We start from the raw sequence: 20,559 nt of genomic DNA on the forward strand, positions 1-20,559 counted from the left end.
AGATGCACTAGTCAAAGAGACATGCCAGTGAAAAACTGTAACATTGTTGTGGAGAAGCTGCAGAAAACAGGCAGAGGCAAGGATCTATGTGCAGGTATTTCATGCAAAACCCAAAGGGAACAAAGAACAGAATGCCTGGCAAACAGACAACCATTACATTCAACAACTCACAAGGAACTAAAGAAACACTAGGGCTATATATACACACGGGGGCTAACAAGCTTAACAAGATAAGACACACCTGGGGAGACTAATCAAGGGGAACCAATGAACAAACGGACTACAAACTGACTACAAACACCACGGGAGACAGGAAGTGACATAAAAGTCCAGGGCAAGGCACAGAGAGCGTGAAACACAAACAAGAAAGAGTTGATTTTTATTTCTAAAACCAAAATAAAACTGAACACCTCAAAATTACAAAACAAAATAAACAAAAAACAAAAAACAATATCTTTCAAAAAGGTCTCTTCAGTATAATGGATAAATAAAATAATGTGTAGTGGAGTAAAGAGTACAGATACTCATTCAGAAATGTAGTGAAGTAAAGAGTAAAAGTTGCTAATATCTTTGATACTCAGTACAACTACAAAGTACCCCGAAAAGATACTCAAGTACAGTAACTAAGTACATTTACTCCAATACTTTACACCTCTGATTAAATGTATCTTTTCTTTGGCTTCTTGCCCACTTTTATTTCATTTGAATACATTGTATGACATTTTTAAATGAGGAAATGTTCAAAAATAGAGCAGTGTGTCATTTTATGCAGTGGTATTATGTATTTTGACAGGCTTGCAGAGGGCCAGAGCGCCTGCTCCATACCGCAGAGACTTTGAGGCAAAACTTCGCAATTTTTACAGGAAGCTGGAGGCTAAAGGTTACGGCCAGGGACCAGGAAAAATCAAGTAAGTGTGTCAGATAGACAGACAGATAGATAGATAGATAGATAGATAGATAGATAGATAGATAGATAGATAGATAGATAGATAGATAGATAGATAGATAGATAGATAGATAGATAGATAGATAGATAGACAGACAGACATGATGATAGATAGATAGATAGATAGATAGATAGATAGATAGATAGATAGATAGATAGATAGATAGATAGATAGATAGATAGATAGATAGATAGATAGATAGAGATAGATAGATAGATAGATAGATAGATAGATAGATAGATAGACAGACAGACAGACAGACATGATGATAGATAGATGGATGGATGGATGGATAGATAGACAGACAGACAGACAGACAGACAGACAGACATGATGATAGATAGATGGATGGATGGATGTTACATTGATTTTGATTTGGTTTTATTTTGTGTTGCTATCGAGGCTCATCATCAGAAGGGAACATCTACTGGAAGGCACCTTTAATCAAGTAATGGCCTACTCACGCAAAGAGCTCCAGAGAAACAAGCTCTACATCACCTTTGTAGGAGAGGAAGGGTCAGTCGACTGTGTTCTCATTCACATGCATGCTATTGCCAGACATACAAACCAGAAATTGGAATCTTAACTGATCTAAAATATTGCGTTCATGTTCCCTATAGTTTGGATTACAGCGGGCCATCGCGGGAGTTCTTCTTCCTGTTGTCTCAGGAGCTGTTTAACCCCTACTACGGTCTGTTTGAGTACTCAGCCAATGACACGTATACGGTGCAGGTCAGCCCCATGTCTGCATTTGTAGAGAACCATTTGGAATGGTGAGAGATCTTCCGTTTTCTACCTTACTACTGTATCTCTCTTTATCCCCAATTATTGCTGCTTAGACTTGGAATGTTTTTGAAGTTCAGCTTTGTAGTTCTCTGGTTGATGTGGCATGTGGTTGAGGAATCGCATGCCTTCTGGTCAGAAGCGGTCACGCTACGTCTTTGTTTTGTCTCTTATTTTGGGATTTTGACTGACAGGGAAAATGGCCCTCTTGTTGAGTAAATTACAGTGTTCGGAAACTAAATACAAAGACAAATTCTCAGCGTTTGCCTTGAACTTCATCCAAGAAGAGGACACGTCTAGTGAATGTCAGTGTTGAGATTCACAACGTTTAATTGAATTTAAAAGTTGTCCCAAGTCACAGTGTCTGACTTTCAAGCCCTATCCAGAAGGTAGAGAATTTCAAAAGCCTATAATTGGTTCAAAAACAGGATATGTGTTATATTGGAGCATGCACAGAACATTATGACATGGATAAATGTTTTGCTGGACCCTCACAGGTTCCGTTTCAGTGGCCGTATTTTGGGTCTGGCTCTGATCCACCAGTATCTGTTGGATGCTTTCTTCACTCGACCGTTCTACAAGGCCCTGCTCAGACTGTGAGTCGCAGAGATTTTTTGGCGTCAAGGTGACACAATAAAGTGAGTTTCAAATTATGGATTTTGATTGGATGTCTGTATTGTGTGGTCCATAGAGTGACAGATCTGAGTGATTTGGAATACCTGGATGAGGAGTTCCACCAGAGCTTACAGTGGATGAAGGACAACGATATCACGGATATCCTGGATCTGACGTTTACAGTCAACGAGGAGGTCTTTGGACAGGTGCTGGATAATTCATTCTGTTTTTGAAGCACCTTCAAGGAGGTTTTCATGTGTCTGCAACAAATTATCATTTTGATAATCGATTAATCTAATGATTATTAAAATGATTAATTGACTAACCGTCAACTATTTCACCAATTAATCAGTAGTCTTTGATCAATTATTCAGCTTTTGTAATTATTTAAAATATTGAGTTGTACATATTCTATACATATTCATACATATAGAGCTGCTTTATAGCAGAATATCAAGTTGTAATTCTAACTGAAAGTGACACTAACACTGTTTTTTCATGTTAAATACTGTAAAGCTGCTTGCTTTAAAGCAATCTATTGTATAAAGAGCTATATAAATAAACGTGATTAGACTGGAGTGCCGATTGCAGAGCTGATTCAAACGTATCCACATTGCTATGATCAGATGCTTTCTTAACTACTGTTTTCCCATGTTGTCATTTTTGTTGTGTTTATTTTGTTACTGAGAGGAAAGCGCACAGCATATATTTACGTATTCATCTAAATGCCGCTTTCAGCAGTGTTGGGATATTCACAAACACAAAACGTATTTTTATCCCTAACCAAGGAATGAAAAAATAGCTTCAGCATCAGTATATCGGACCTTTTACACATAACAGCATTTTTTTTTTTTGATAAAATTTCCCACACGCTACTGGTTCGGGTTCATTTGCACGTCTCATAAGCATTTCTACTTCTATTGTATTACATCCAGGAGGGCCGAATTACAGTCTTGTGCTACATCGCCACACTGGTCAAACCACGTTATTGCAGGCTGTTACATTAGGTCATATGAGATACAAAAGAATATTCAACAACAAAAATATTTGTTGACAATTTTTTATTGTTTACGTTGTCTTTAATATCAACTAATCGTTTCATCCCTAGTGTCTTACCAAAATACAAGCAATGATAATGATCTATGATCAGGATTGAAGGAAATTGAGTCTCATGCTCAGGCATCTCCATTACGTATAGCAAGCCAAACCTGGTTACCAGTTTTGTATTAAGTTGTACTAAAACCACATTGTACTAAAAGTTGGCACGTCGGGGTCACCAATGCAAACCGAGCCACACTGTTTACACTAATGCTTCTCAATCCCAGTACAAACCCAACCAGAGTGGGGCCTCCAGGACCAGGGTTGAGAAACACTGGTTTACACTCAACTTCTTAATGAATTGGACTCAAACTCAATTCCTGGAGGGCCACAGCTCTGCACAGTTTAGCTCCAACCCTAATCAAACGCACCTGATCCAGCTAATCAAGCTCTTCAGGATCACGAGAAACTTCCGAGCAGGTGTGAGTTGGAGCTGGTTGGAGCTAAGCTCCGCAGAGCTGTGGCCCTCCAGGAATTGAGTTTGAGACCACTGTCTTAAAGGGTTAGTTCACCCAAAAATGAAAATTAGCCCACAAATGACTCACCCTCAAGTCATCCTAGGTGTGTATGACTTTCTTCTTTTAAACAAATCCAGTCGGAGTTATAATAAAAATTGTCTTTGATCTTTCAAGCTCAAGATCTTTCATCCGCCCAGAGCTGCTTCCGTGTAAGACTGTTGGCGCAAGCTACATTAAAGTGATTATTATGTTTTGAATATGGATATTTTTCTTACAAAAATGCATCGATTCGCTACAGGAGGCCTTTCTTCACCCCCCGGAGCCATGTGAGACACTTTTTTTTAATGGATGGGCGCCTGTTATTTAACTTCTTTTGGACTGATGCATGCAACACCGGCTGAGTGCCATTAAACAGCTTGAAAGATCGAAGACCATTTTTATTATAACTCCGACTGGATTCGTCTGAAAGAAGAACGTCATATACATCTAGGATGACTTGAGGGTGAGTCATTTGTGGGCTAATTTTCATTTTTGGGTGAACTAACCCTTTAGTGACTTACCTCAGGGGTGTCTAATCCTCTTCCTGGAGGGTCACTGCAGAGTTTAGCTCCAACCCTAATTAAACCCACCTGAACTAGCTAATCAAGGTCTTCAGGATCACTAGAAACTTCCAGGCAGGTGTGTTGAAATAAGTTGGAGCTAAACTCTATAGAATGATAACCGACTAGAAGCAGGTTTGGACACCCCTGGCTTACTTAACCAACTCTCAGAAAAATATTTTAACATTAAAAGAGTTACACACAACAAAAAGGTGGCTCAGGATGAATCCTTGCTTTATAGGTGCCATGTCAGTAAAACTTGTAAACATTATTTCTGCTGCAACAAAGGTTTGTACCAACCGTTAAAACTTTTTACATCTTTTGACAGGTCATAGAGAGGGAACTGAAGTCGGGAGGCTCCAATACCCAAGTGACGGAGAAGAACAAGAAGGAATACATCGAGCGCATGGCTAGATGGAGGGTGGAGAGGGGGGTTATGCAGCAGACCGAAGCCCTTGTAAGAGGTTTCTATGAGGTACGTTAGCTTGGATGGTAGTTTCACTGAAAATTAGTTACAGAATTATTCACTAATCTAATTCAGATGATTTGAATGTCATGTACTGTATAAACTGTTCTTTTATAATGCAGGTCATAGACTCCCGTCTGGTTTCAGTGTTCGACGCTCGTGAGCTGGAGTTGGTCATTGCTGGGACGGCTGAGATCGATTTGAACGACTGGAGATCCAACACAGAATATAGAGGAGGTGAGCAGATGCTTGCGTTGTCTTTAAAAATTCATGGCAGCTGCTCTGTCAGCATTGGGTAATATATGTCAGTTTTGTTCTAAAAGCTATCCATAAATGTTTAATTACTGGAGAGAAATGCTCACATGGTCTTCAATAGTGAGTAGAAGCTTGATTGCTCGGGTTAAGCATTTGTTCCATGTGAAGTGGTCTCACTTTTCTTTCAGGTCTTCTGCTGTGAATTACTATGGAGGGTCAACAGGATTGTATCCCACAGCTAATGCCAAAACAAGTATCCCATCTGTTTAGATTGCAGTTCATCATTTAGAACGGAGCTGTTGACATTAAAAGCGTGACGGGTGAACCCTGTAGAATTTCATATAACCCTGCGATGTCGGGATAACCTCGGGTTGAGTCTCTGAAGTCTTCTGTTGACTTTTCCTGCACAGCCTATGCACATTCGGATAAAGACGCCTGAAGGGCCTCTTTAGAGGGACACATTCTCTTTTCTTCTTATATTTTGGCTAATTTAAATAAGCTTGTTTCTTGCTCCCAAAGGGCCACTTTTCTGCAGGGTTAAGCTCCAGTCCCAATAAAACACACCTGAACCAGTTAAACAAGAGCGGCTTTCACACCAGAGGAACGTCTTCATAGTTCTTATGTGACCCTGGAGCACAAAACCAGCCATAAGGGTACATTTTTCGAAATTGAGATTTATACATCATCTGAAAGCTGAATAAATAAGCCTTTTTTGATTGTATGGTTTGTTAGGATAGGACAATATTTGGTCGAGATACAACTATTTGAAAATCTGGAATCTGAGGGTGCAAAAAAATCAAAATATTGAGAAAATCATCTTTAAAGTTGTTCAAATGAAGTCCTTAGCAATGCATATTACTAATCAAAAATTAAATTGATACTGTATATTTACGGTAGAAAATCTACAGAATATCTTCATGGAACATGATCTTTACTTAATATCCTAATGATTTTTGGCATAAAAGAGAAATGTATAATTTTGACCCATACAATGTATTGTTGGCTATTGCTACAAATATCCCCGTGCTACTTATGACTGCTTTTGTGCTCCAGGGTCACACATCGTAAATCCTGGTGGAAGTACTGGGATCAACTGGGAATGATTATAATAACACTAAATTAGCTCCTACTTCAGAGTAAGGTAAACACAACAGAAACTACCGGTGACGTAGCACCTATTGGTGTTTAACTTTACCAGTATCTCCATCACCCTCCAGGTTACCACGATGGGCACGTTGTGATTCGTAGTTTCTGGGATGCGGTGGAGTGCTTCAATAATGAGCAGAGGCTGCGCCTGCTGCAGTTCGTGACGGGAACGTCCAGTGTCCCCTACGAGGGTTTCGCAGCGCTCCGTGGGAGCAACGGCCTGCGGCGTTTCTGCATTGAAAAGTGGGGGAAGATTACCTCTCTACCAAGGTATACTGCTATAGATGACACTCTTTCTGCCTGCAGAATCACATACTGTATATCCCAAATTATTGCTAAACACAGCTTTATAAAACTCTTGAAGACTTTTTAGTACTTGGGGAAGGCTAATTCATCAAGAGGGAAAGCTTTATGCTAGCTGAAGTAGAAAAATATATCAAATTTACCAAGGGTTTATTAGTATTGGTCTTATTTGTTTAAATGAATATATAGTTTTAAAAAAAAAAAATTTAGTTTTATTTCTAGCTATTTTAGTACATCTAAATCAGGTGTTGCCTTGGCAACTGGCTAAAAAAAAATATATATATATATATGAAGAGTTTATTTGAAACCGATAACTATTTAATTAAATTTTTTTTCAGAAATCACTTTTTTTTTATTGCGCATTCCAAGTAATATCAATCAAACTGCAGTTGGTTTGTTTTGATTAAGTAATAATAACTTGAACAAATACAGGTCATTTACAAAATTAAAGTTCATTGAAAGTATGTTGTTGTTTTTTACATATTAAAAGTTTGTTTTATAGCAAAAGCAGATAACTCCACATTTCATGTTTTAGAGTTTATAAAAACACTGGTTTAATCTTTGTGATCTCCTCAGATGAGAATGTAGACGCCTGACAAACGTTGTTGTGATCATAAACCGTATGGATGTGATTACACGGAGCTTTTCCCTCATCAGTGTAACGCTCTGCTTTCGCAAGCTTCCGTGAAAACATTTCAGCTTTTATTTTCCTTTTTCGCCTGAAGCAGATATCACAGGTTCATCAAGTTCGTCGAAATGATCCTCGATCACTTTTAGTCAGCTTTGACGAAACTCCTCTCAGCTAGCACGTCTTTTCAGAGTGAAAGTAGCCTTGTCACCTGACCTGAATACAGCGTGCTGATTCGCTGAAATGGACTTATCGGCTTCTGTTCAAAAACAACAAGGCGCTTGTCGGCTTCTGCAGTAAAACGTGAACTCGCAACGCCTCATTCTGGAGACAAACAAGTGTGACATTATGAATATTTTTGGTGCGTTTACCCTAGAGAGGATAATTTAAACGTGCATTTCGTCAACTTTTTGGAGCTCATTACCATATAGATGGCTTGCATATATGCTAGATTAGAGCTGCTACACAGAAAGGCTCAGGATCTTAAAGACCTGGGCTGAATATTAAAAACCAAATGATTTGCTCTACCATTACACATTCATTTCACATTCTTCATAGTTTATATTTCATAGAATGAATATGTTGTGAGTCGTGAAGTGCAAAACACCAAGCAGTGCTTTTACCCACAGATTCTTTGTGTGGTCGAATATAAGCTTGTTCAAATACTGTTTTGTTTACCTGCCATGGTTCTTCCACACTGCAATTCAATCACAACAGCAAAGAAACCGCCTTACTGTTTAGACTTGTAAATAAAGCTGCCCGAGACGACAAAGTGTCATCCTGAAAACCAGCTCAATTTGCATCCGACATCTCGCCTTGAAAATCATTTCTCTCTGTTCTGGCATGGAAAAGATACAGATGCCTCACTCAGATACAGAATTGCACATGCTCTGCTGGGAAGACTTGTGCTTTACAGCAAAGCGGATCACAGAAGTGTAGAGCTCGTCTCACTGATTCAGTCTGAGGTCATGATAGAAGCCTCCTCCTGACCTTTGACCTCTGTATCACAACAGCAAAGAAACCGCCTTACTGTTTAGACTTGTAAATAAAGCTACCTGAGACGACAAAGTGTCATCCTGAAAACCAGCTCAATTTGCATCCGACGTCTCGCCTTGAAAATCATTTCTCTCTGTTCTGGCATGGAAAAGATAGGATGGGGCTGCGGATCAAAGCCTGGCGCCGTCAGCACTAAAGTACAGGCTCATATTTCTCTGTCAGGGTGAGAACGGCTGGGAGTTTGTCATTGTGTGTGTGCACCGAGTCAGCAGGCAGAGCTAAATAAGGCCAATGTGATGGAAAAGATACAGATGCCTCACTCAGATACAGAATTGCACATGCTCTGCTGGGAAGACTTGTGCTTTACAGCAAAGCGGATCACAGAAGTGTAGAGCTCGTCTCACTGATTCAGTCTGAGGTCATGATAGAAGCCTCCTCCTGACCTTTGACCTCTGTATTTTCGTCTGCTGCAGGGCGCACACATGCTTCAACCGTCTGGATCTGCCTCCCTATCCGTCGTACCCTGTGCTGTATGAGAAACTTCTCACCGCTGTGGAGGAGACCAGCAGCTTTGGTCTGGAGTGAAGAAGTGAGACTCGATTGAGACTTGATTTTTTTTATTTTTTTTATTATTACTGCAAAAACGTTTTCAGTAACTCTTTCCACAAGAGACTTTTTAGAGATATTTTTTAAATCTGAGAATTTTGTTTAAAATGACTTGAAATAGCATGTTTCTGCACTAAAACACAAGATATATAGTACTTTGTGGGAGTGTGGTGTCCAACATGTATGCAATAGGGAAAAATTGCATCTTACTCCATGTTTGTCCTTGGCATCATTCTATTGGTTAGTCATCAGTACGTCTCCTTTCTGATTGGTTGTTACCTTTTACATGTGGTAAAGTGAGATTTCCAATGCCTGGCTATGTTTGAAATGGAATACTAACATATTGCTTAATACTGCACAGTATATACTGTACTTCATACTGCCAGTATTATTATTTAAGTTCTGTAGTATGCAAAACATATGCAACAAATAAACACTTTCAAGTGCATTATGCAGTGCAGTTGTCACATGACCTCATTACACTGCATGTTTCATAATAAAGCATGCATCTCCCACTTTGCATATCAGCAATAAAGAGTTATTTTGCATTTTTAATGTGTGAATGATCCGATAAAAGTCCAAGATTGGTATTGCATCAAGTAGTCACACTGCATTATGACATGCAGTACTCTAGATATGCACTGTGGTGAATGTCAAACATTATCTAGGTATTGTATGCTTACAGATAACATCCATAATGCGCATGTTATGGATCCTGCATGTATGAGTAGTATGCTAGTACACTATTCTGAACATAGCCCCTGACCAAACCTTAAAGGAATAGTTCACTCAAAAATGAAAATGTGCTGTTAATTTACTCGCCCTCAGGCCATAAAAGAGGTAGGTGACTTTTTTTGTTTGTTTTCTTGAAGAACAGTAAAGGCGATTTTTAGCTGAAACCTCAACATAAGATAATCATAAGATCTCAACATATTGTCAGGAGCCACGGGTATTCATTATGTGCTCCTTGATATGCTTTTTATGCTTTTTTTTTTTTTTTGACTTGCATTTAATGAATCACCCGGGAGCACGGTTTCATTTAAAACTCTACCATTCTACTGAAGGAAAAAAGTCACCTACATCTTGGATGGCCTGAGGGTGAGTAAATTGACAGCACATTTTCATTTTTGGGTAAATTATTCCTTTAAATCCGTTTAAAAAGTCATGCTCGTTTCATCGGTTGAGCTCCAAATTGAGCCTGATTTAATCACGTGGCTCAAATACTGTTGATAATGTCATTCAAAACTGATTCTGTTTGTGGAGCAGAAGAGGTTAAACTCAAGTTTGTCACCTCACTCTCACTAATATGAGCTCAAGCACACTTGGAAGCTCACTTGATAGTGATGTAAGCCACTTCATTGTGTAACCAAATTAGTGACACTAACACTGAGCTCATCAGAGCGTTCTGCCAGCAGCGTCCATGTGGCTACGTTAGAAATAACTCTAACCGTTTAAACAATGCTTCTTAAAGCAAAAGCTGTTTTAGGTCATGAGCTGCATTTAATAATGACACGGGCAATGGCATGATATTGGATTCATTCCCAGATTCACATAAGTCCTCTTCTTCCCAGACATGTCCTGGATGGGTTTTTCTAAATTGCCTAAAACGTCTGGGTTCTGGCTTTGTTTTCCTGTTGGCAGTCTCTCTACAGTCCTCGTGTATTATATGTGTATTTGCATTGCTTTTGACTGTCTGTAGATCCCGCCTTCTTGCACGCCACGATTGGGTGATCCGTACAATGCCTTCACGCTATTGGTCAAACCACTTTTCAGTCACTGGCTTCAGCAAGTATGAAAACAATAGAAAAACAAAGCCAAAACAGAAGTTTTAGGCAATTTAGAAGTCAAGTATACTTGGTATAATATATTTTGTTGTGGGCATTGCCACGGATAACACATTTCAGACCCCACATCCACCTTGTTTATTTTATTTCAGGAGCCACGGGTATTCATTATGTGCTCCTTGATATGCTTTTTATGCTTTTTTTTTTTTTTTGACTTGCATTTAATGAATCACCCGGGAGCACGGTTTCATTTAAAACTCTACCATTCTACTGAAGGAAAAAAGTCACCTACATCTTGGATGGCCTGAGGGTGAGTAAATTGACAGCACATTTTCATTTTTGGGTAAATTATTCCTTTAAATCCGTTTAAAAAGTCATGCTCGTTTCATCGGTTGAGCTCCAAATTGAGCCTGATTTAATCACGTGGCTCAAATACTGTTGATAATGTCATTCAAAACTGATTCTGTTTGTGGAGCAGAAGAGGTTAAACTCAAGTTTGTCACCTCACTCTCACTAATATGAGCTCAAGCACACTTGGAAGCTCACTTGATAGTGATGTAAGCCACTTCATTGTGTAACCAAATTAGTGACACTAACACTGAGCTCATCAGAGCGTTCTGCCAGCAGCGTCCATGTGGCTACGTTAGAAATAACTCTAACCGTTTAAACAATGCTTCTTAAAGCAAAAGCTGTTTTAGGTCATGAGCTGCATTTAATAATGACACGGGCAATGGCATGATATTGGATTCATTCCCAGATTCACATAAGTCCTCTTCTTCCCAGACATGTCCTGGATGGGTTTTTCTAAATTGCCTAAAACGTCTGGGTTCTGGCTTTGTTTTCCTGTTGGCAGTCTCTCTACAGTCCTCGTGTATTATATGTGTATTTGCATTGCTTTTGACTGTCTGTAGATCCCGCCTTCTTGCACGCCACGATTGGGTGATCCGTACAATGCCTTCACGCTATTGGTCAAACCACTTTTCAGTCACTGGCTTCAGCAAGTATGAAAACAATAGAAAAACAAAGCCAAAACAGAAGTTTTAGGCAATTACTGATTGAGATGGATAGGTATATTTAGCTTTTGCATGCTGGACAGAAGTTTGAGCGCAAGTTGAACGCTTACAATATTACAATATTTGAATTGTTTATTATCTGCTGTATTAGTCACAAGACAAACTCTGGAACATGTAATATCAGCAGGCTATCTGATCCGTTTGTTTGCAAAACACATCAGGATTAATGGGCAGAGGTTTGAAAGTGCAACTGTCTGTCAAATATAAATACAATTCACAGAGGATGAGAGCCTTTGAATGTCTACAGTTCCAGTAAACACTACCATGATTACATTGTCCTCTCAAAATAAAACCCCACATCAGGCTTTTTTTATATAGCTGTAACATAATTATTTAATTAATTAATTGTTCACCTCTTATTGGTCAAATGTCATTGTCAAGGTCCGCCTCCTCCCGCCCACCGGCAAGTGCTTGATCGTGATTGGTGGAAAGCGCTGTCAATCACGCCCGTTGCCCTGGCAACAGAAGTCCGAGGAACAGCTTGGCTGACCGTGGCTCGGTCTAGATGACCGCAGAGCAGAGCAGAGCAGAGCAGAGCAGAGCAGAGCAGAGCAGAGCAGAGCAGAGCAGAGCAGCATAATAACTCTATTATTCAATGTTCAGCTTCGGTACTGAGCTCTGTGAATCCTTGTTATTTTTTAATTAAGCTCATGCATTTGGGAGGGATGTGTTTGCAGTGTAAAAGCGGATGACACCACAGTCTCACTGTTGTCTTACACAGCATGTCATCAGCTGAGAATTTCTCACCCTCCTTTCATAAATCTCGGGGGTTTCTTTCATTTCTGGGTGAGTTCCGCTGCTTGATTGACGGATCTGTGCAGTGTGATTTATACATTTTTTCCCTTTGTATTTTCCCATCACAACTTTTCCGCTCTCTTTCCCAGAGAATCCCGGCTCTAACAGCCGAGTGGGATACCATGACATCATTGTCGTGCCATTCAAGTCGTACGGGGCTAAAAGCCCAGTGGCAGCATCTGCTGTGCACCATGGAAACAGAGCGGAACACATCAGGATTAATGGGCAGAGGTTTGAAAGTGCAACTGTCTGGATGTTTGCCACCGCCGTTTAGGCCATTTCATCTGAGAACAATTAAGCACAAATCGGTGAGTAGTTCATGTCCAGCGTGTTTTACCGATCTCTCAGCCATAATAACTCTATTATTCAAAGTTCAGCTTCGGTACTGAGCTCTGTGAATCCTTGTTATTTTTTAATTAAGCTCGTGCATTTGGGAGGGATGTGTTTGCAGTGTAAAAGCGGATGACACCACAGTCTCACTGTTGTCTTAAACAGCATGTCATCAGCTGAGAATTTCTCACCCTCCTTTCATAAATCTCGGGGGTTTCTTTCATTTCTGGGTGAGTTCCGCTGCTTGATTGACGGATCTGTGCAGTGTGATTTATACATTTTTTCCCTTTGTATTTTCCCATCACAACTTTTCCGCTCTCTTTCCCAGAGAATCCCGGCTCTAACAGCCGAGTGGGATACCATGACATCATTGTCGTGCCATTCAAGTCGTACGGGGCTAAAAGCCCAGTGGCAGCATCTGCTGTGCACCATGGAAACAGAGCGGGTGACCGTAGCGGGTGGGGGGGATGACGATGTCGTGTGAAAGCCAAGTTTGTTATTGAAGCCCTTTTAGTGCTTGAGGCTACGTTTATACTAGTGCATTTTCATTTTAAAACGCGTAGGCCTAACTTTTGCGACGGTTACGTCTGTCGTCTAAACTACTCCGGCGTTTTCGACCCTAGAAAACTGAGACTTTCAGAAATGCTGCAGATCCCGTTTTAGTTTGAAAACTTCGGGGTTGCGTTTCAGTGTAAACGGACCGAAACTGAGACTTTTGAAAACGATATATTCACGTAGAAAACGGCTATTTGAAATGGAATATTTCACAATATTGCTGGGGTTTTTTTAAACGGTAAAATTCTACTGATCCCAAACGGCAGTTATTATATATAATAATAATAAAAATCATTTTGTATCTGATTAAAAACAAAAAACAACCAAAACTTTATTCCGTTAATTTTCCATACTTCCTGAACTACAGCCCAAACTGGGGTAACAGGGTTTGTTCGTCAAGACGTCATTTAGGCATGGCAAGAAAACCAGATCTGTTTTCTGCATACTTGCCTCCGTTTAACAAAAGCGAGGTGCTTAAAGGACATAGTCCGGTCTAAAAGAAACAGCGTTAAGGCTTTCAGATGAGGTAATGCACTTTCCCTAGATGTTTCTGCAGTATCTGTGGAGCATGAGAACAGGAGCCCCTCGCTCCGCTCCGTGCCGGGGTCACATGTCAGAGTGCATTATTCCTGCATGTCACAGACACAGAGCAAACAGGCCTCCGCTCTCAACCCAGCAGCCTTTTTCACCCTTCTGTGAACGTGCGTGTGCTGATGGGACTTCTTAGTCGTATGTTGTTTTCATTCCCTGCCTTTAAGAGCTTTAGCTCCTGTCAGAGGCTAATTACCTGCGCGCTCTCTAGATGCCTGTTGCTGATTAATGCAGCACAGAAAAGCTGCACTTTCCCCCGAGAAACTCAGAGCAAAAGCTGATGTTTAACTAAAGTGCACACTTGCTCACTTGGCAGAAAATAAAGTGCTGCTGGCCTCATATAACACATTCATTGTGTTGTGTCCCGTGGCAGAAAATACACAGGGTAAAACTTGTTTTAAGCCTTTTTCGCCGCCACCTTTAATGGCTGTAGGACATCAGTAAGGTAGCTGTGATGTCCTTCACAGCATAGTCCATCCCAGACTTACTTTGCTGTTTAAAACTGTCACTCATGATGAGAAGCAGCCTGCAGTGATGTTCCCACTGACAGTGATTTGAAAAGACAAAGCGACCGGAAATCATTCATTTTCAATGAGAGTTGCCAGATTGAGGCAACACGAGTGACCGGAAGCACTGGGGATGCGACAGAGTGCTGAGATCAAACTATGGAAATGCAAACACAATGCAGAGACTAGGGCTGAACGGTACTGGGGGGAAAAAATGACACTGCGATATTTTTTGCATTTCTGATTGGGGAGTGAATCTGCATAGACGATAAAAAAAAACTGAAGAGTGTGAACTGTCCTTTTAGGGTTGAAAATGTGGGTGTTCATATACTCTTTATAAGAACCAGCTCAAACCTCTTTCAGTAACCATAAAGTGAACCAAATAAAGTTCAAATTAAATAAATAAATGAATAATAATAATAACTCCTTTCTACTTGAGTTTTCATTTGCCACATTCCCACTGTTGGACCTATTCAGTACGACTAAATAATATAATGAATTGTGATTTTATTATTACATAAAATAAAAAACAAAATAAGAAATATATTTAAAAAAATAGGCCTAGTGTTGTTATGAAGTGGAAAAATCAAGTAAAAATGATCAAGTAAATAGTAAAAGTTGTCTCGTGTAACTGTAGAATTACTAAATATTTGTGGCTTTCGTTTTGCCGGGAAATGTTACATGTTCATCATGATACTTTGCTTGAGTGTCACAGAGCGACTCGATTCACAATTAATAACCAAAGCTGCTCAGAGTCACTGAAACACTGGATGAGATGCAGTGCATGTATTTATATCGTATCGCAATATTGATTTAATTTGAAGTATTGTGCAGTGGATGGATGTGTAGCTTGGTTATAAAGCCAGTTATATCATTGTCATCTGTGTGAAGGTTAGAGGAAGTATTGTTGATTTACTTTCATCTGAATCAGTGCTGTCGCCTTCTAGCAGACAGAAGCTCAGAGACTCAAGAGGATTAAGGTATTTACCTCAAATCGCCCATGTTGTGCGATTGTGCAGTGGATGGATGTGTGGCTTGGTGGCCCCCCAGTTATATCATTGTCATCTGTGTGAAGGTTAGAGGAAGTATTGTTGATTTACTTTCATCTGAATCAGTGCTGTCGCCTTCTAGCAGACAGAAGCTCAGAGACTCAAGAGGATTAAGGTATTTACCTCAAATCGCCCATGTTGTGCGCTTCCTCTACAGATTATACTACATTTCCAAGTTCAAAGTCAAATTAACCTTAAGTAGCTAGTTACTGATCCTAAGTCTTTGCAGTGTTCAAATATTGTTCATATGAACTAAACCTTTTAATGCTGGATAGCCATGTAATGAGTACAGATGGTTTTTGGGTGCGTCTTTGTATCTTCTGCCCTCTTAGGGTACGTTTACGTGACACTGACTCCTTGAAAATGACTGAAAACACTGTTTTATGCATGCCAGGCCAGTAGTTGGCGATGTCACACACACACACAAAACAAAACATGGACACATGTTCCATGAAAATCCATTTTCACAGATTAGCATTTTTGTAGTTTACATGGAGACAATAACGATATTGCTTTAAAAAAACTTGCACTTTAAAACCTGTTTTCAAATGTTTGCGTTGTCAGGCCCCCACAACATTGTTGTGATGTAAATAAATGACTAAAATCAGTGTTGGGGAAAGTTACTTTTAATGCGTTACAATATTGTGTTACTCCCTAAAAGGTTGCTTAGTTACTTTTTATGGAAAGTAATGCGTTACGCTACTTTTGTGTTGCTTTTTCTCATCTGGCCTAGGCTTGCTTGTTTGTTTTTAATATAAAAAAAAAGTTATATTTTTGGCAAATGTAAAAGCCCTCTCACACCAAAAGTGAAATTAATACGCCTCGGGCTGAAGGAAATGTTAGCTCAGTCTGTACAGTAGAGGGCGCAGCTCAAACAAACCTTCTTATAAATTCTTCTTCGAAAAGTAATTTGTTGTTTTACTAGTTACTAGAAAAAAGTAATCTAATTACATAACTCGCGTTACTTGTAATGCGTTACCCCCCAACACTGGCCAAAACGCATACGTTTTCAGTTTTTAGTCGAAAACGATGTGGTGTAAACACTCCTTATAACTAGTACTAAATGATGTTTTGAAAAAAATACCTTTTTGCTTTAAATGCATAGTTGAGCTTTATGTATCTTTTGAATCGGGGATATAGAAAGAATAATGGCATCTTGTTGAATTGTTACTCCGTTGTCAGTGTTCTCTCACATGTAGCTCAAACCGTGTCATTTTTACACATCGTCCAACTGGACAATGGGTTTCCATAAGAATTTATGTAGGTTTAATAACCTCTTTTGCTCAGGAGAAGACGCCGGAGCTGCCAATGTGATTTAAATGCTGCAAGGCTTCTAGACCAGTGTTTCCCAACCGGGGTGCCCTGTGAAAAATCTTTTTTTTATATTTTTAAATTGCTAAAATGTTCAAAAAAGCATCTATTATATAATATCCATTTCTGATGTCGCCAATAATTAGAGATGCACCGAAATTCCGGCTGCCGAAAATGAGTTCACCGCTCAGTTTTCACTTTCACGTGGTGTGACGCTCTGGTATTATCCGCTCTATGTGTGCGCGCTCCGCTCAGTCGCTCCACTCGTATACCATTCATGCGAATCGGAACTGCAAAGTCCACTCAAACATTGAGCCGACGGGAAACATGGATGTATTACAGTATTGTTTCTGTCTGCAATAGCCCTACTGTGCTGTAACATGTGTGGTATATGGGCAACTCTGGTAACGCTGCCCTCTCATTCATTGATCTGCTAACTGTATGTTATGCTCGTGTGTTCTGATAATAATAGCTTTCTAGGACTAAACATTATTTGGATAATTGGTAAAAAAAACAAAAAAAAAAAGTTAAGTATCTTAACCCTACTGTTAGACCTACCTGAAAAACTAAAATGCAATTTATTTAATTCGAAGGACTGTTGTTATTTTTTATTTGTGCTATCATTATTAATTTCTTTATTTGTGCTTATTTTATTACTGACTGCTTGCTTAATTTTTATTCAATTCAAAGTTTGAAATCAAGCTATCTCGTGCTACTGCACCAAAATTACCCCACTGTAAAATAAAAAAACACTGAGTGAGCAAAAATGTGTGAGATAGCTAGTTATAATGGTAATTAAATAATGTTTACATATGTATAAAAGCCTACATTAAAATCTGTCATATAATCTGTCTCTTCATTAGAAATTAGGCTACTGATTGCCACCATTGATGGACAAAATTTTTTAATAATATTAAAAATATCTGTATGACATTATATTCTGCAGTTCTTCCCTGTTGTACCAAATATCTATACTTTTCAAATGATCATATCGATAGAATGCATATTCAGATATCCAGTGTCTGGTTTTATTTAGATAAGCATAAATGCATTTAAAACCCTCTTATTCTGACAAACGACAACCAGTGTTCACGGTCTCAAAAATTCTGAATAACTTTCTAACTCGACTGAAAGCTGACCGTATAAACGGTGTACTCGAACAGGCAGACTTAATATGGGCTCCTTTTCACATAAACCGTGACCCTGCCATCAACCCTAGACCCGCACACATGAAAGCCATTGCGCTCGGGTGTTGTCTGCGAGTCCAGAGGCTCTGGAAATGTGCTGACATGGCTGCGGAGAGAGACTGCAGCTCGGTTTTAAAGACACCAAAGTCGCCGAATCCAAATCACAGTCTGTCCTCCAGCAGGCCCTCGACTTGGGTTAACCACACAGCACTTTTTGCATTCCATACAATAATAGAAGTCATATTTGACAAAACATCTGCACCACACCTGGAAATTGTTCGTTGGTCAAATTTCATTTGTAAATCATCTGCTCACGCTGCAAAATGTTGTCACGATTAGTTATAGACCGGGCGATTATGGACAAAAAATTATCATGGTAAGATTTTTCATATCAGTAGATATTGATAATTATCACGATAAATGTCACAACTTTATTTCTTTCAAGTTTAAAGACCGATTTCGTCTCCTGAGTGAAATGTTTAACCAGATAGTTAATTGTGGTTTTAAACAATTTTTATAAACTAAAACTTTTTTATTTTTTTTGTCAGAACGTGACAAACACTTGCCAAACATTTCACAAATCGTAGGTACAATATTCAAAACGTTTAGACTGATTTTTTTTGTGCCGGTGTAAACACAGTTTTTTTGCTTGCATCTGACACAGATCAGAATTTTTTGCACGTGTGTAAACACTTCACAATGCAAGCGCTGGTCGCATAATCAAGACCAATCAGCGAGTAAACGCCAGTGTTGGGGGTAATGCATTACAAGTAATCTGATTACTTTTCAAGTAACTAGTAAAGTAACACATTACTTTTTAGTTTACAAGAATCTGAGTTACTTTTTCAAATAATGCTAGATACTTTGTTTCCCCTTGTATTGAGTGACAGCTCTGCTGTTGCCATGGAGACAGAAATCAGGAGTAAGTGCCCAGCGTTGTGTGTGAACATGATCTTACTGTAGCTCTAGACTAAATATGAATGTTTACTCATCTCACTGCACACAAACAGATTCACTATTCCTCCAAAATTAATGAAAAACAGTATAATGCACATTCAGAATATGATGCCAACCTGCAATAAATGTTAAATAATACAAATATCCTGTATGTATTTAGTCCAATTTTATTAACCAATATCTTTGCTGCTTACCTTCAATGATCTAATTCAACCATAATAATAATTAGTGAAAATTACTTTAGATGCACATTTTTTTATTGCTGCATTGCAAGTGATGAACTTTCTTCTCCTGCCTGCGTCCTATTCTTCATGCAATCCAGAATGCTTGAGTGTGAATTTACATTTCCTTCAGCCTGAGGGAATGAAAGGGCTTTTACCTTTGCCAAAAAATTACTTTATATTAAAAACAAACAAGGAAGCCTAGCCCAGATGAGAAAAATGTAAGCAAAAGTACTGTAACTCATTACTTTCCATAAAAAGTAACACGATAAGTTACTTTTTTAAAGAGTAACGCAATATTGTAATGCATTATTTTTAAAAGTAACTTTCCCCAACACTGGCAACGATGGTCTCTCCGAAGCTTTGGCTGGTGTTATGTTTAGGAGATTAGAGTTTCTTTATCACATTCCCTCGTGGCTTTCGTATCCTGAGAAGCAGGACCAGATTAACGCAAGACCGTGGAAATGAAGGTATGCCAAAGCCACGCAGTCAAGGGCAGTGAAAGCCTATTAGGTTTTCAAAGGAGCGGAAGGTGCTTTAGTGTTTCTGAATCGGTCTCAATCAGAGCGATTACGAGGCCTTTGGGATTTTATGAATGCTGGCTTCGGAGTTATGCAGCTCAATCACCAACAACCTCTTACTGTCATGTGTAGCTGCATGCTTTGTGCGAACATTTACAGCACTGTAGCTGCAAGGTTGTATTTTAGTTTTTTCATTGCTTGTCATCTTAACTTGTATTCTTAATTTATATTCTAGATATGCGCAATATACCATATCAGCTATTGGCTGATATTGTATGCCAAAATCCAATTTGGTGATATATGAATAACATCATTGATATTATTGTCACCATATTGGATTATTGGATATCTATCTGTCTGTCTCTTTAAAGAAATTGGTACTTTTGTTTAGCAAGGGTGCATTAAATTGATAAAAAGTGACGGTTAAGTCATTAATAATGTTACAAAGTTTTCGTTTTCAAATAAATGCTGTTCTTTTGAACTTTTCTATTCATCTGTGAATCCTGAGAAATAAAATGTCACGGTTTCCACAAAAATATTGTGCAGCATAACGGTGTTCAACATTGATGATAATCAGAAATGTTTGTTGAGCAGCAGATCAGCATATTATACTGATTTCTGAAGATCATGTGACACTGAAGACTGGAGGAATGATGCTGAAAATACAGCTGCGCATCACAGAAATACATTACAGTTTAACAGATATTCACTTAGAAAGCAGCTGTTTGAAATCATAATAATATTTCACAATTTTTACAGTATTTGTGATCAAATAAATG

At 39.0% G+C, this 20,559-nt stretch overlaps 1 protein-coding gene across 1 annotated transcript in view; it reads left to right on the forward strand.

The window, feature by feature from the left end:
- Positions 1–9,731, forward strand: part of LOC107574369 (E3 ubiquitin-protein ligase HECW1-like) — a gene marked incomplete at its 5' end in the record, with an annotated part of 30,718 nt that extends 20,987 nt beyond the window's left edge. Inside the window, 9 exons of the mRNA XM_016260807.1 lie at positions 794–908; positions 1,350–1,463; positions 1,568–1,720; positions 2,228–2,326; positions 2,422–2,551; positions 4,829–4,975; positions 5,089–5,203; positions 6,439–6,637; positions 8,768–9,731. Of these exons, the coding sequence (XP_016116293.1) occupies positions 794–908; positions 1,350–1,463; positions 1,568–1,720; positions 2,228–2,326; positions 2,422–2,551; positions 4,829–4,975; positions 5,089–5,203; positions 6,439–6,637; positions 8,768–8,879 (1,184 nt within the window). The remainder of the gene's footprint in view (positions 1–793; positions 909–1,349; positions 1,464–1,567; positions 1,721–2,227; positions 2,327–2,421; positions 2,552–4,828; positions 4,976–5,088; positions 5,204–6,438; positions 6,638–8,767) is intronic.
- Positions 9,732–20,559: the final 10,828 nt, after the last annotated feature.

Source organism: Sinocyclocheilus grahami, unplaced genomic scaffold (genome assembly GCF_001515645.1).
Source record: "Sinocyclocheilus grahami isolate Dianchi unplaced genomic scaffold, SAMN03320097.WGS_v1.1 scaffold2201.1, whole genome shotgun sequence".
Taxonomy (NCBI): Eukaryota; Metazoa; Chordata; class Actinopteri; order Cypriniformes; family Cyprinidae; genus Sinocyclocheilus; species Sinocyclocheilus grahami.